The 15,726-nt window shown below is 40.0% G+C and overlaps 1 protein-coding gene across 4 annotated transcripts in view; it reads left to right on the top strand.

The window, feature by feature from the left end:
• LOC129826019 (ARF GTPase-activating protein GIT2-like) overlaps positions 1-15,726 on the top strand; it is a 37,256-nt gene that overhangs the window by 10,883 nt on the left and 10,647 nt on the right. For 3 of the 4 annotated variants that reach the window (XM_055886278.1, XM_055886274.1, XM_055886276.1), the window contains exons 2-10: positions 11,551-11,684; positions 11,818-11,924; positions 12,325-12,430; positions 12,535-12,621; positions 12,962-13,092; positions 13,250-13,344; positions 13,738-13,783; positions 15,426-15,477; positions 15,609-15,681. In XM_055886278.1, the coding sequence (XP_055742253.1) occupies positions 11,551-11,684; positions 11,818-11,924; positions 12,325-12,430; positions 12,535-12,621; positions 12,962-13,092; positions 13,250-13,344; positions 13,738-13,783; positions 15,426-15,477; positions 15,609-15,681 (831 nt within the window). The remainder of the gene's footprint in view (positions 1-11,550; positions 11,685-11,817; positions 11,925-12,324; positions 12,431-12,534; positions 12,622-12,961; positions 13,093-13,249; positions 13,345-13,737; positions 13,784-15,425; positions 15,478-15,608; positions 15,682-15,726) is intronic. The other variant, XM_055886275.1, reaches the window with a different exon arrangement.

The raw sequence follows: 15,726 nt of genomic DNA, 5'->3' as shown, positions 1-15,726 counted from the left end.
CACTCTAACGTTCAATTAAACAGTAACCGGGTGCCTGTATGGCTGCTTTAAATAGCAAACCACTGCCACGTGACTCACTGTCTGTAGGAGCAAACCATTTTTGTGAACGGGATGGTATACCTAATAAACTGGACACTGAGTATATGGGAGCTATTTGCTATTTCTTATTACTAGCATTGTAATTACAGTGCATTTGGATAGTATTCAGACCTCTTTCCACATTTTGTTATGTTACACCCTTATTCTAAAATGAATTCAATAAATGTTTTTCCTTATCAATCTACACACTACCCAATAATGACAAAGCGAAAACAGAAAAAATATATATATTTTTGTTGCTAATTTATACAAAATTAAAAACAGATGCGTTATTTACATAAGTATTCAGACCCTTTGCTATGAGACTCGAAATTGAGCTCAGGTGTATCTTGTTTCCATTGATGATACTTGATGTTTCTACAACTTGATTGGAGTCCACCTGTGGTAAATTCAATTGATTGGACATGGTTTGGAAAGGCACACACCTGTCTATATAAGGTCCTACAGTTGACAGTGCATGTCAGAGCAAAAAACCAAGCCATGGGGTCGAAGGAATTGTCCGTAGCACTCTAAGACAGGATTGTGTCGAGACACAAATCTGGGGAAGGGTACCAAAACATTTCTGCAGAATTGAAGGTACCCAAGAACACAGTGGCCTCCATAATTCTTAAATGGAAGAAATTTGGAACCACCAAGACTCTTCCTAGAGCTGACCAAGGACCCGATGGTCACTTTGACAGAGCTCAAGAGTTTCTCTGTAGAGATGGGAGAACCTTCAAGAAGGATAACCATCTCTGCAGCACACCACCAATTAGGCCTTTATGTTAGTGGCCAGATGGAAGCCATTCCTCAGTAAAAGGCACATGACGGCCTGCTTGGAGTATGCCGAAAGGCACCTAAAGGACTCAGACCATGAGAAACAAGATTCTCTGGTCTGATGAAACCAAGATTGAACTCTGGACTAAATGCCAAGCATCACGTCTGGAGGAAACCTGGCACCATACCTATGGTGAAGCATGGTGGTGGCAGCATCATGCTGTGGGGATGTTTTTCAGCGACAGGGACTGGGAGACTAGTCAGGATTAAGAGAAAGATAAACGGAGCAAAGTATAGAGATCCTTGATGAAAATCTGCTTAGGACCTCAGACTGAGGTGAAGGTTCACCTTCCAACAGGACAATGACCTTAAGCACACAGCCAAGACAATGCAGGAGTGGCTTCGGGGCAAGTCTCTGAATATTCTTGAGTGGCCCAGCCAGAGCCCGGACTTGAACCCGATCGAACATCTCTGGAGAGACCTGAAAATAGCTGTGCAGCGACACTCACCATCCAACCTGACAGAGCATGAGAGGATCTGTAGAGAAGAATGGGAGAAACTTCCCAAATACAGGTGTGCCAAGCTTGTAGCGTCATACCCAAGAAGACGCGAGGCTGTAATCGCTGCCAAAGGTGCTTCAACAAAGTCCTGAGCAAAGGCTCTGAATACTTAAGTAAATATATTTTTTTCATGCATTTGCACAAGATAACTTTTTTCTTTGTCAGTATGGGGTATTGTGTGTAGATTGATGACAAAAAAAATGTAAAATGCATTTTAGAAGAAGGCTGTAATGTAACAAAATGTGGAAAAGTCAAAGGGTCGTAATACTTTCTGAATGCATTGCATATGACAGCTGTGAAAAAAAACTGTCACAATAAGTTAACTGACCAGACTAGATGCCTCACTCTTATCTGCTATCAGAATAGTGTGCCCCGAGGTTGTCTCCAGGTTACATGAGCCTAAATAGGGTTTCCTTAATCAACAAAGGCATCTAAACAGGACCAGTTAGACCTCAGGCGTATAGGTTCCAAAGGTGTGTCTGGGACGGCTGTCCCGTCAATGTAGCCTAACTGGGATGCCACAAGAATGGAGAGTCTGGGGCCAGAGTGAGTTCGCAGCTGAGTGAGACGTGAAGTGGACTAGATGCCAAAGGCGGCATGCCAGAAATTTGAATAATGAATGTGAAGACCAGTGGAAAAACCCAGTCATAAGGAAGGTGTAAGAAACCAAGATAAGCTGTGATTGTGTAGACATCAGCATGCTTCAGATCAGCTAGCCGAAGACGGCTAGGCGAACCAAACAAGTGTGCTTGGATACTTTCTTAAAAGACCTTTGCTTGAAAAACTATATATATTTTTTCAAGTGGCAATTGCACTGTTCGTTCATTTTGAGACGCCATAGACAGTATACACTTCCTCAAAATAGTCAGAAATAATCTAAGATAATTCAAGAAATATGTCACTAATTATAATGTTTTTGCTGAGGAGATCTTAGTCACGCAATTTTACTTATCATATTCCGTTAGTTTATCTTGTTAGTCTTTTTAGTAAGGACTCAAAAGCAAAAACCTTCCATTCTACACTTTGTAAATACCCAGTTTCAGAACATCAAACTCTCGGTTGACTGATGTTTGGTGCAGTATTTCTCAATGAAAAAACGTGCATGAAAACGAGTCGTCTCTCGTTGAATGACAGACTTTACTGAAGAATCCTTACTGCTGACCAATCACTGACGAAGGGGTGTAGACTTCGGAACCTGACTCCGGCTTGCCTCAAATGTTTTGTGCCTGAACAACCTGAAAAAACCCTTACCGAAATAAAAAACCTAATGAGAACGCCACAAAATGTTGTCATGCTATATGAACAAACTTCCAAACTGTTTCGGCCTGGAAGCATGTGGACGCCTTAAGTGTTAGCTTGAAGATGGATTTCAGAAACTTCTCTGGACTTAAAAGGACACTTTGGGATTTTGGCAATGGGGCCCTAATTCTACTTCCCCAGAGTCAGATGAACTTGTGGAGACCATTTCTATGTTTGTGTCCAGTATAAAGTTAGAGGTAGTTTTGCAAGCCAATGCTATTGAGCGTTAGCACAATGACTGGAAGTCTATGGGTGTTAGCATTCTAACAGATACCCATAGCTAGTGCTAGTTAGCAATGGCGCTAGCGCTGGTTAGTACCTTCTTTCAAACTTCACACAGAGACATAAAAATGGTATCCATGAGTTCATCTGACTCTGGGGAAGTAGATAAAGGGCCTTATTACCAATATCCAAATTATTCCTTTAAAGCTTGACTGCTGATGTACTGTAGAATATTGATGATATTAAAAGTGGCAGTTTGGTCATTTCCATGTCATTTCCATGTACCCATGAGCATTAACATGAAGTGCATGTCAAATTTGGTGTCAAATGAAAGATAAGAGTTTATATGTTTTGAGAAGTTAAGGCGCATATACATTTTTCAACCATTTTCCATCCTAAAAAATTTGGAGTAAGCAAATACTTTGATTTCTGGACAAATAGATGGATAAGGAGTCTTGGTAAACAACTACCAAGACTAAGTCTTTAAAAGTTTTACAAATACATTAAAACACAATGTTGAAGTAAATAGACCTCTGCCAACTAATATCAACAATTTGTTTTTGGAGAAATGTGTCTGCCTTCTGTGAGTTTTAAGAAACATGAAATTCCGTTACCAAAACCCACATCTTTAAGATATTTTCTAATTTCTCTCCCTCATGAGTGAGAATAATGAAAGTTCACAGAAGTAACAAATAATGATAAACACTAACTAATTGATAGGTCTAAGGCAGTGGTTCCCAAACTTTTTATAGTCCCGTACCCCTTCAAACATTAAACCTCCAGCTGCGTACCCCCTCTAGCTCCAGGGTTAGCGCACTCTCAAATGTTGTTTTTTGCCATCTTTGTTAGCCTGCCACACACACACAATATACGATACATTTATTAACCTGTCTAGGCTAATGGTGCCGCTAGCGGCACTCCCCCCCCCACCCCCACTGAAAAGGCAGAGCCGCGAAATTCAAAAAAAATATTTTTTTTAAATATTTAACTTTCACACATTAAAGTCCAATACAGCTAATGAAAGACACAGATCTTGTGAATCCAGCCAACATGTCCGATTTTTAAAATGTTTTATAGGGAAGACACAATATGTAAAGATGTACATCTATTACCTAAACACATTAGCATAATCCACCATCTTTTATTTGTCCACCAACACCAGTAGCTATCACCAATTTGGCTAAACTAAGATATTTATAGCCCCTAACCAAGAAAAAAACTCATCAGATGACAGTCTGATAACATATTTATGGTATGGGATAGGTTTTGTTAGAAAAATGTGCATATTTCAGGTAGATGGCATAGGTTACAATTGCACCCACCGTCACAAATGGACTAGAATAACTACATAGAGCAACGTGTTTACCTACTTACTAATCATCAAACATTTCGTAAAAATACACAGCATACACTAATCGAAAGACACAGATCCTGTGAATACAGACAATATTTCAGATTTTCTAAGTGTCTTACAGCGAAAACACAATAAATCGTTATATTAGCATAGCACAGGTGCAAACATTACCCCAGCATTAATTCTAGCCAAAGTGAGCGATAACGTCAACATCGCCAAAATATATTATTTTTTTCACTAACCTTCTCAGAATTCTTCAGATGACACCCCTGTAACATCACATTACAACATGCATATACAGTTTGTTCGAAAATGTGCATATTTAGCCACCAAAATCATGGTTAGACAATGGGGAAAGTAGCCCAGCTGGTGAGAAAATGTCCGTGCGCCATATTAGACAGTGATCTACTCTTATACATAAATACTCATAAACGTGACTAAAACATATAGGGTGGACATCGATTGATAGACAATTTAATTCTTAATACAATCGCGGAATTACATTTTTTAAATTATCCTTACTTTTCAATACAGTTTGCGCCAAGCGAAGCTACGTCAAAAAACATGGCGTCCTAAGCCACTAACATTTTTCGACAGAAACACGATTTATCATAATAAAAATGTCCTACTTTGAGCTGTTCTTCCATCAGTATCTTGGGCAAAGGATCCTTTCTTGGGTCTAATCGTCTTTTGGTGGAAAGCTGTCCTCTTGCCATGTGGAAATGCCAACTGCGTTCAGCATGAACTGGAAGCGTGCCCAGCCATTCACAGCGTTTCAGAAATAAATGTCCCAAAATCGCACTAAACGGATATAAATTGCTATAAAACGCTTTAAATTAACTACCTTATGATGTTTTTAACTCCTATAACGAGTCTTAACATGACCGGAGAAAGATTACTCCCAACACTAATGCTTGGAACAGGTGCGGGTCGGTGTCCTCCACGCGCATGACGCAGCTCCAAAAGACTTACTAGCTACAGGGTTTTTTAATTTATAGTGCCTGTGAACGCGCAATCGACCCCATTCAAATCGTCATCACGTAAAGGCATCCAGGGGAAGACGTAAGCAGTGTCCGTATACTCATAGCAATAACAGTGGCCTTTTAACTGACTCCAGATCAGGGGCCAAAATTTCTGAAATCTGACTCCATGTCAGGGAAATTGCTGTAGAATGGGTTCTGTTCCACTTAGAGACAAAATTTCAACTCCTATAGAAACTATAGACTGTTTTCTATCCAATAATAATAATAATATGCATATTGTACGATCAAGAGTTTTGTAGGAAGCCGTTTCAAAAATTACAAGATTACCATAAATAGTGACAACAGCGCCCCCAGCCTCAACAGGTTAAACATAAAAATTTGTGTGAATTTTTGTCACAACCAGGCTCGTGGGAAGTGACAAAGAGCTCTTATAGGACCAGGGCACAAATAATAATCAATCATTTTGCTCTTTTTATTTAGCCATCTTACATTTTAAAACCTTATTTTTTTTAATTAAATTGTGAATAACTCACCACAGGTTAATGAGAAGGGTGTGCTTGAAAGGATGCACATAACTCTGCAATGTTGGGTTGTATTGGAGAGATTCTCAGTCTTAAATCATTTTCCACACACAGTCTGTGCCTGTATTTAGTTTTCATGCTATGTGAGAATCCACTCTCACATAGGTACGTGGTTGCAAAGGGCATCAGTTTCTTAACAGCGTGATTTGCCAAGGCAGGATACTCTGAGCGCAGCCCAAACCAGAAATCTGGCAGTAGCTTCTGATTTAAATTCAATTTTCACAGAACCGCTTGTTGTAATGTCGATGAGGCTCTCTTGTTCAGATATCGGTAAGTGGACTGGAGGCAGGGCATGAAAAGGATAACGAATCCAGTTGTTTGTGTCATTCGTTTCAGGAAAGTACCTGCGTAATTGCGTACCAAACTCACTCAGGTGCTGCTCTATTTGACATTGTCTGTAAGCTTGAGTTCATTTGCACACAAAAAAATCATACAATGATGGAAAAACCTGTGTGTTGTCCTTGTTAATGCAGACAGAGAAGAGCGCCAACTTCTTAATCATAGCCTCAATTTTGGTCCACACATTGAATATAACTGCGGAGAGTCCCTGTAATCCCAGATTCTGATCATTCAGGTGAGAAAAAACATCACCCAGATGGGCCAGTCGTGTGTGAAACTTGTCATCATGCAAGCGGTCAGACAAGTGAAAATGATGGTCAGTAAAGAACTTTAAGCTCGTCTCAATTTTTAATAAAACATGTCAATACTTTGCTCCTTGATAAGCAGCGCACTTCTGTGTGTTGTAAAAGTGTTACATGGTCGCTGCTCATATCATTGCATAATGCAGAAAATACACGAGAGTTCAAGACCTTGCTTTAACAAAGTTAACCATTTTCACTGTAGTTTCCAAAACGGTCAGGCATTCTCTTGGCAGCAAGAGCCTCTCGGTGGATGCTGCGGTGTACCCAAGTGGCGTCGGGAGCAACTGCTTGCACGCGCGTTACCACTCCACTATGTCTTCCTGTCATGGCTTTTGCGCCATCAGTACAGATACCAACACATCTAGACCACCAAAGTCCATTTGATCTCACAAAGCTGTCCAGTACTTAAAAAATCCTCTCCTCTCCTGTTGTCCTGGTTTGCAGAAGACGATGTCTTCCTTAATTGACCCCCCATAAACGTAACGGACATATACCAGGAGCTGTGCCAGGCCCGCCACGTCTGACTCATCCAGCTGTAACGCATAGAGTTCACTGGCTTGTATGCGAAGCAGTAAATGTTTCAAAACATCTCTTGCCATGTCACTGATGTGTCGTGAAACAGTGTTGTTTGATGAAGGCATTGTCTGTATTAGAGGTCGACCGACTATGATTTTTCAACGCCAATACCGATTTTTTTTTTTATATATATTTGTAATAATGACGATTACAACAATACTGAATGAACACTTTTATTTTAACTGAATATAATACATAATCTATTTAGTCTCAAATAAATAATGAAACATGTTCAATTTGGTTTAAATAATGCAAAAACAAAGTGTTGGAGAAGAAAGTAAAAGTGCAATATGTGCCATGTAAAAAAGCTAACGTTTAAGTTCCTTGCTCAGAACATGAGAACATATGAAAGCTGGTGGTTCCTTTTAAACATGAGTCTTCAATATTCCCAGGTAAGAAGTTTTATGTTGTAGTTATTATAGGAATTATAGGACTATTTCTTTCTGTACCATTTGTATTTCATATACCTTTGACTATTGGATGTTCTTATAGGCACTATAGTATTGCCAGCCTAATCTTGGGAGTTGATAGGCTTGAAGTCATAAACAGCGCAATGCTTGAAGCACAGCAAAGAGCTGATGGCAAACGCAGTAAAGTGCTGTTTGAATGAATGCTTACGAGCCTGCTGCTGCCTACCACCGCTCAGTCTGGCTGCTCTATCAAATATCAAATCATAGACTTAATTATAATATAATAACACACAGAAATACGAGCATTAGGTCATTGATATGGTCTAATCCGGAAACTATCTTTTCGAAAACAAAACATTTATTCTTTCAGTAAAATATTTTAATCTAACGGGTGGCATCCCAAAGTCTAAATATTACTGTTACATTGCACAACCTACAATGTTATGTCATAATTATGTATAATTCTGGCAAATTCATTACGGTCTTTGTTAGGAAGAAATGTTCTTCACACAGTTCGCAACGAGCCAGGCGGCCCAAACTGCTGCATATACCCTGACTCTGTTTGCACAGAACACAAGAGAAGTGACACAATTTCCCTAGTTAAAATAAATTAATGTTAGTTAGCAGGCAATATTAACTAAATATGCATGTTTAAAAATATATATACTTGTGTATTGATTTTAAGAAAGGCATTGATGTTTATGGTTAGGTACACGTTGGAGCAACGACTGCTTTTATTGTGAATGCGCTTGTTAAATCATTACCCGTTTGGCGAAGTAGGCTGTGATTCAATGATAAATTAACAGGCACCACATCGATTTATATGCAACGCAGGACAAGCTAGATAAACTAGTAATATCATCAACCATGTGTAGTTAACTAGTGATTATGTTAAGATTGATTGTTTTTTACAAGATAAGTTTAATGCTAGCTAGCAACTTACCTTGGCTCCTTGCTGCACTCACGTAACAGGTAGTCAGCCTGCCACGCAGTCTCCTCGTGGAGTGCAATGTAATCGGCCATAAACGGTGTCCAAAAATGTTATGAAAACTTGAAATCGGCCCTAATTAATCGGTCAATCCGATTAATCGGTTGACCTCTAGTCTGTATAGTTTTTTGGGGCCTTTTACCCCATCATTGTCCCAGCCATATCCTCAGCAGCAGGAAGAATTAAGTCCTCCACAATAGTATAGGGCTTGCCTGTCCTAGCCACTCGGTAGCTCACCATATAAGACGCTTCTAGACCCTACTTATTAATGGTATCTGTTGCTTTTATACCTGTCTAACTACTCGAAAATCGTCTTAATTCTCACCCAAAAAACTCCTGTGGCTTATTTTTCAAATTGGCATGTTTTGTTTCTAAATGTCTGCGCAAGAATGAAGGCTTCATCAAGTTGTGAGAGAGTACTTTTGCACATAACACACTGTGCCTGAGGAAAGGCACTACTCCCAATATAAGTGAACCCCAAATCAATGTGTTCCCATCATATTTGTGCCTCTTCGATGGTCCAACATCCCTGTCTGTTGTTCGGTGTTTTCCCGGGTAAGGGGGCAGTAGCTCTTCGGCTGCATCAGATTCACAACTGTCAGTGTCCATGCTAGCTGGGCTAACAACAAATGTAGAATTACTGTAGCTAGCATTGGATGTGCTCGTGGAAGCAGAAAAACTTGTGTAGTCAACAGGTGCAGGTGTAGTACTGCTGGTAGTAGCAGGACGCGGGCCTTACTTTTTTTTTTAACCATTTATCAATTTTCGAGCAAACGGAATGAGCAGCAGCTACATACAGACCGTTAGTGGAATTCCTGCGAGAGAGTACCGGTTAATGTGATTGGATGTTAATTATTTGACTAGGCTTTACCTGTATTTAACATTTTTGTTATTTCGCTGAACACTAGATGGTTTAATTTATTTTTTTGGCAGTGAAATGAGGCTACTCAGGCGAGAGAGAAAAAAACTCACACAAATGTGTAGGGGGGGAATCATAGTAGTCTGCAAACTGCGGTTGGGTTCACAAGTTTGGATAGCACAGTAGAGTACAGTAAATTAAAGCAGAGTACTGTAGAGTTCAGTACAGTACACAGTAGAGCACATTAGAGTTGAGTACACTAATGTATTGAAATCTACTATACTGTACTATACTCTACTCAGGGTTTCCATTAGCCGGTAATAGCAGGCTTTTGTCCGATTTAAAAAAATTAAAAAGGATATATAGAAAAGCCGATTTAAATAAATAGGCGCCGGCCAACTGTCTGGGAGAAGAATAAATCCCATTGCGAAATAATGCTTTTTAGCTTATTCATTGATGGAAATACCAGTCGATGGAAATACATTTGACAGGTCATGCTTATCCGTCTATAGGCAGTTTGCATAATTTTGTGGCATTAAATTGGCGTGCGTGTACAGTATATTAGTTATGTATCTTATTAATCAGAAGCGTACAGCATACAAATAGCCTATACTTAATTGTTTTGAAACCTGAACGTTTTCATACATATTATGAGGAATGCCTATTATGTCTACTCTCTTTCAAAATATCTTACAGATATTTTCACCTCTGTCACGTGAAACCACTCGCGTGTGCGGTCCCCTTTTGACAACGGGGTTTTCCCGCTAATTGCATTATAGAACGAACATTCATGTGTAACATACTGTCTTGTGTGCATTGCTGCGCTTATAATGTGAAGAAATAATAGTTTATCAGCATTTTAAGCTAAACGTTCTGATCTGTTGCATCAAACTTATTTCTTTTAAAGGTGTTTTTGATTTTTTTTTAATGGGCCTAGGTTGTATGAATTTGGGATCTGTCGTCCCACAACTTTCCCAGAGTCTGTTTGGAATAGGCAATTTTTTTTCACGACAAGCTGACCAATAGAATAGCCTAAACTTTTCTACTATAGTAGATTGACGTAGCCTAGTGATTTTGCTTTTTGGTACTCGAGGAAAAGTAAGTGTGGGCAGTTATTCTAACATGTTCAAAGTGCACATCAGAATTCAGTAAGAATGGTTGCATCCTAGACTTGCATGTTCTGTTAATATGAATTAGCCTACCATATTCTAAATGGGGAATTATGTAATTCTGAGCACCGTGGGTGGACGCCCTAATTAGTTTACGCCAAAAGTCCTGTAAATGAATATGTGGCGCTGGACATTTGACAGGCAACATTTTCCTAATGGAAACCCTGACTCTACTGTACTGTACTCCACTGAACTCTTACTGTGCTGTACGTTGATGTCCAAACTTGTGAAACGTAGATGTCTATGATTGGTTCAGATTTGGTTCGTTCGGACCAACCAAATTTGGTCTTGTTTGGAGGAGAGCTCATTAAAATAATAGCCAGTGTGTAGAATAATATGCAAATGAGGATATTGCATATTTCTACATTTGTGTACCTATTTAAAGTACAGGACATTACTATGAAGATAATGACGTTCCTTTTCATAATTATTAATTTCTGTGTCTTACAGATAAGGGACCCACAACGAAATTCCGTTACTGCAATTCCGTTACCTGGTGTAAAACTTTTTCAGAGTCAAGCATGTCAAGTCATAGCTGACACCCCATTCTTTCTGCCGACATATTTGAATCTTAATTCAGAGAAGATATTTGAGTTTGTTGTTTACACACACACAACAACAAAAAAGAGAAGTTGACAGATATTCTGTTGCCAAACTTTGCATCTGCACAGTTGTTCCAGTAAATGTGTTTTTGTTAAATGTTCAGTGTAAATTGTTAAAAGTACTCTTTGTGCGTAGAGTTACACTTTGAAATCAATGTATTTTTGTTTGGAATACATTTTAAGTGAAATATATTTTTGTCTTTTTGCAATTCTGTTACTGTGGAATTGCCCAGTTATTAAAATGAGTGACTATTAAGCAATAGGTTATAAGAATAGGTTACACGCACTGTCAGTGTATTTACTCCCACATGTCCTTCGCAGTATATTTACTACGTGGCATTACAAATGAATGAACGAAAGCTAAATAAGGCTTTGTAATTGAGGTGATGAAATATTCAGATGAATGTCTTTGTATTTATTTAGTATACGTATTTGTTTCCTTTATGCTTAGAGCCTCGCTGGGCCTCTGTGAACAGGGGCGTGCTGATCTGCGACGAGTGCTGTAGTGTTCATCGGAGTCTGGGCAGACACAGCTCCCAAGTGCGTCACCTGACTCACACACCATGGGCTCCTACACAGCTACAAGTAAGATCTCCACACACACACACACACACTATTCTTTACCTTGGTCAAAGGTATCCCCTTTTCTGCTTTTGTGATAGAAGAGGCTGTCTGTATATTTCATTTAATGGATAATATCTCTTTGTCTTTTAATCAGATGGTTCAGACGTTATACAACAACGGTGCAAATTCGATATGGGAGCACTGTCTACTGGACCCGATGATGAGTGGTAAACGCAAGGCCAACCCTCAGGACAAAGTGCAGTGAGTCATGTATTTTTGATGGCTGCCGAGTGAGCCAGGATTGCAGCCTTGTTCACTAGTGAAGGAGAGGCAATTGGTCCAGTTACACTAGTACATAGGTTCTTAAGCTTTTTCAGCTCGAGACCCAAATGAGAAATGAACTGGCTGAACTGCACTGGCCTGGATACACATCCACCAAAGTACTGGTTTGGTTCAGCATGATAGCATGAAAAGTGTATGGGTTTCAGCAGGAGCACACAATGCTGGAGAAACCTGAATTGCTTCAGTTAACTTATGGTTGGGTCAATTCACCTGAACCTAAGAGTGATTGTTGCTTGAAGTTGGAAGTGCTTCAATTGAAATCCTCCTACAATGCTCTGCTGTTCTGTTAACCCCCCTCTGTTTGATGTTATTCCCAAAGCCCAAACAAGACAGAGTTCATAAAGGCCAAATACCAAATGCTGGCTTTTGTCCACCGGATGCCTTGTCGAGATGACGACAGCTTCACAGCCAAGGACTTAAGCAAGGTGAGACATCTGCCACTCGGTGCCCACACAACTCCCTAATGAAGGTGTATCAAGCTTGAATGAGCAATATTTTACCAATAAATGTTGATTCTATTTTTCCTCAGCAACTTCACTCCAGCGTCCGCACTGGTAACTTGGAGACATGTCTGAGGTTACTCTCTCTTGGAGCCCAGGCCAATTTCTTTGACCCAGTAAGAGATCTCATTTCTCCCCCATCCAGCTTCTAAACATATCCTTAACAACATGTTAATACAACAGTGTAACTTCCATAAATACCGCTTTGCCCCACAGGTACGAGAGCAACTTAATAGAAAGAGGGAAGGACCGTTCACACTGCTTGTGGGAAAAAACTATGCCAAAAAGGAAACCTTTTCATTGGATTAATTGCAACCTTGCACTACAACCAGTTAAATGTCCGCAAGCAGTGTGAACCGACCCTTACCCTTTCTCATACCCTATCTATGTATTTTAGTATTTTTCCCCCCCAGTTTTAATTGTTCACGTATGGGTGGGGTCTTACCTTCTCTCCAGGAGAAAGGAAATACGCCGCTGCATGTGGCTGCAAAGGCAGGGCAGGTGTTTCAGGCAGAGCTGCTGACCGTCTACGGGGCTGACCCCGGCGCCCCCGACGCCAACGCCAAGACCCCCATCAACTATGCAAGGTACTGCAACATCCAGCCTTTTAAAGGGATAGTTTAACATTTAGGATGTCAACTTATTTTATCAAAGTCATTTTTTTCATGTTTTAGTGGTGACCAGGCAGGCTTAATGGGCAAGAAAAGAGGCCTAACTGATTTCTATTGTGTGTCTCTTTCTCAGGCAAGCTGGCTACCATGACCTGGCTGATAGGCTGGTAGAGATCCAGTATGAACTTACTGACAGACTGGCTTTCTATCTCTGTGGGAGAAAGCCTAGTAAGTGAGGAGAGGCTTTCGCCTGCTCAAATTAGACTGCAAGTGTTGCGTGTCCGCTTATCCTAGCGTCCGTCAGCCACAGCTGAAACAAACCCACAGTAATCAGTGAGAAATGCTACACCAGCCACAGAAGCAGCACGTCAGTGAAGCAACTCGTGGGTCGCTAAACATTTCATTTTTCCGCTTCACGTCTAGGGCAGAGACATGCCTCTCTGAAGCACACACAGAAGTGGCATGCATTTTAGATGTTTGCCTCTACGGTTCTGGTATAGCAGGCAAGAAACAATGCACACGCAACGCTTGCAGCCTAGTTTCAGGGGTTACTCAACTGAACGCATACAGTGTCTCCCATGAGGTTTCTTATCGCCACAACCCATCCGTGCTTGCTTTCAGATCATAAAAATGGCCAACACTTCATCGTCCCACAGATGGCCGACAGGTAAGGAAGCATTGTGTGGCTCAATGTATAAAATAGTAGCCTGGTCCCAGGCTTTGTGCTGGAAACACGTATCTCCCTCACTAGCTTTAAGCACCAGCTGTCAGAGCAGCTCACAGATTACTGCACCTGTACATAGCCCATCTATAATTTAGCCCAAACAACTACCTCTTCCCCTACTGTATATATTTTTTTATGCTCCTTTGCACCCCATTATTTATATCTCTACTTTGCACATTCTTCCACTGCAAATCTACCATTCAAGTGTTTTACTTGCTATATTGTATTTACTTCGCCACCATGACCTTTTTTTTTGCCTTTACCTCCCTTATCTCACCTCATTTGCTCACATTGTATATAGACTTATTTTCCTACTGTATTATTGACTGTATGTTTGTTTTACTCCATGTGCAACTCTGTGTTGTTGTATGTGTCGAACTGCTTTGCTTTATCTTGGCCAGGTCGCAATTGTAAATGAGAACTTGTTCTCAACTTGTCTACCTGGTTAAATAAAGGTATAATGAAAAATAGCCGAACCCTTTTGTCGTTGTCATTGCCAACTGACAATGACCGTAGGAGTTGGCGAGACGGCTTAAACCAATCTGGGACCAGACTAATTAAATAGCACTTGGGGGGGGCTTGTTCTAGGATAAGTAAAGTGGGTGAAGTTTTAAATCTGTTTTGGGGGGGCAAAGAAAACGTGAGCTGTTTGACAGTGCAGTCCAACTCTAGAGCCTCTAGAGCCATATATTTTGTGGCTTTTTGTAACAGGCATGAGATGAAACAGGCTGAAGCAATTGTTACATGTTGTCAAGATCATAATCTTCCCCTTAAATCTTTGAGTACATTTACATGCGCACTAATAATTCGATTATGGCCGTAGGCCGAGTATGGCATTAGTCATGTAAACACCTTACTCTGCTTATATTAATTGGTGTAAGGTCATCATTTAAGTAAGCATACAGCAATTAAAACACCAGGTTTTCTGGGAAATTGTTGTAATTATTAGGACATATAAACACCTTAATCTGAGTTCCAGCGGTGTATTTGGTCTGGGAATGTGTTAGCACCAGCAGCACAAGCCTACCTCCTTTTGCGCAAGGGAAGTGAGTTCGGGAAAAACTGAAAGTATACATCTTAGAAATGGTTTTGACGTACATACTTCATATGTCCAAACTCAGAATCAAAATGGCTTCCAAAAAAGAACATGGTCGCTGTGGTAGAACATTTATTTTGATTGAGAATTTTCTGCATTTATCAAAGTCCCTTCAGGTAGCCTGATTTCAGATGTGTCCATGTAAACCGGATTATTAGGGAAATTGTTCTTCTTGCAAAGCATGTAAACGTTTTAGTCAAACTATTTTATTAGTATGACTAGTGTGAATGTACCCAGTATTGTTATTGCACCATAATATTAATAATACATATCTGAGCTAAATTGCTACAGTTTGGTTGGTCTTATTACAGCATATTATTAACTTATTATAGCATAGTTCTGATATTTGAACTCAAAACATGTTCTCTTTTTTTATTGCTGTCTTGATGGATAAGGAACATGTAAGTATTTTATCATAATTAGGTTTGACCATTTCCCCTCCCATTCAACATGAGAGGCTAAGCAGATTTATTTTTCCCCCATGTATAGCAGTTTAGATTTATCAGAACTGGCAAAGGCGGCAAAGAAGAAACTCCAGTCTGTAAGTGTTCACTTTAAGATTTGAATGGATAAGTTGTATGATATTACAATCTAGAGACCTATGTAATCAAAAACGTATTCATACAACTAGTTCTGGGTTGATTTTTCTACAAATCACACATTTCATTTCAGCTCAGTAATCATTTATTTGAGGAGCTGGCGATGGACGTGTTTGACGAAGTGGACCGAAGGGAGACCGATGCTGGTAAGACGGACAGACAGTGATGCGGAGTAATGGTCGGTGCATGTT

The sequence above is a fragment of the Salvelinus fontinalis genome, chromosome 28, assembly GCF_029448725.1.
Source record: "Salvelinus fontinalis isolate EN_2023a chromosome 28, ASM2944872v1, whole genome shotgun sequence".
In the NCBI taxonomy this organism is placed as follows: domain Eukaryota; kingdom Metazoa; phylum Chordata; class Actinopteri; order Salmoniformes; family Salmonidae; genus Salvelinus; species Salvelinus fontinalis.
The sequence above is the reverse complement of the archived record's forward strand: the minus strand, read 5'-3'. Positions and strand labels throughout refer to the sequence as shown.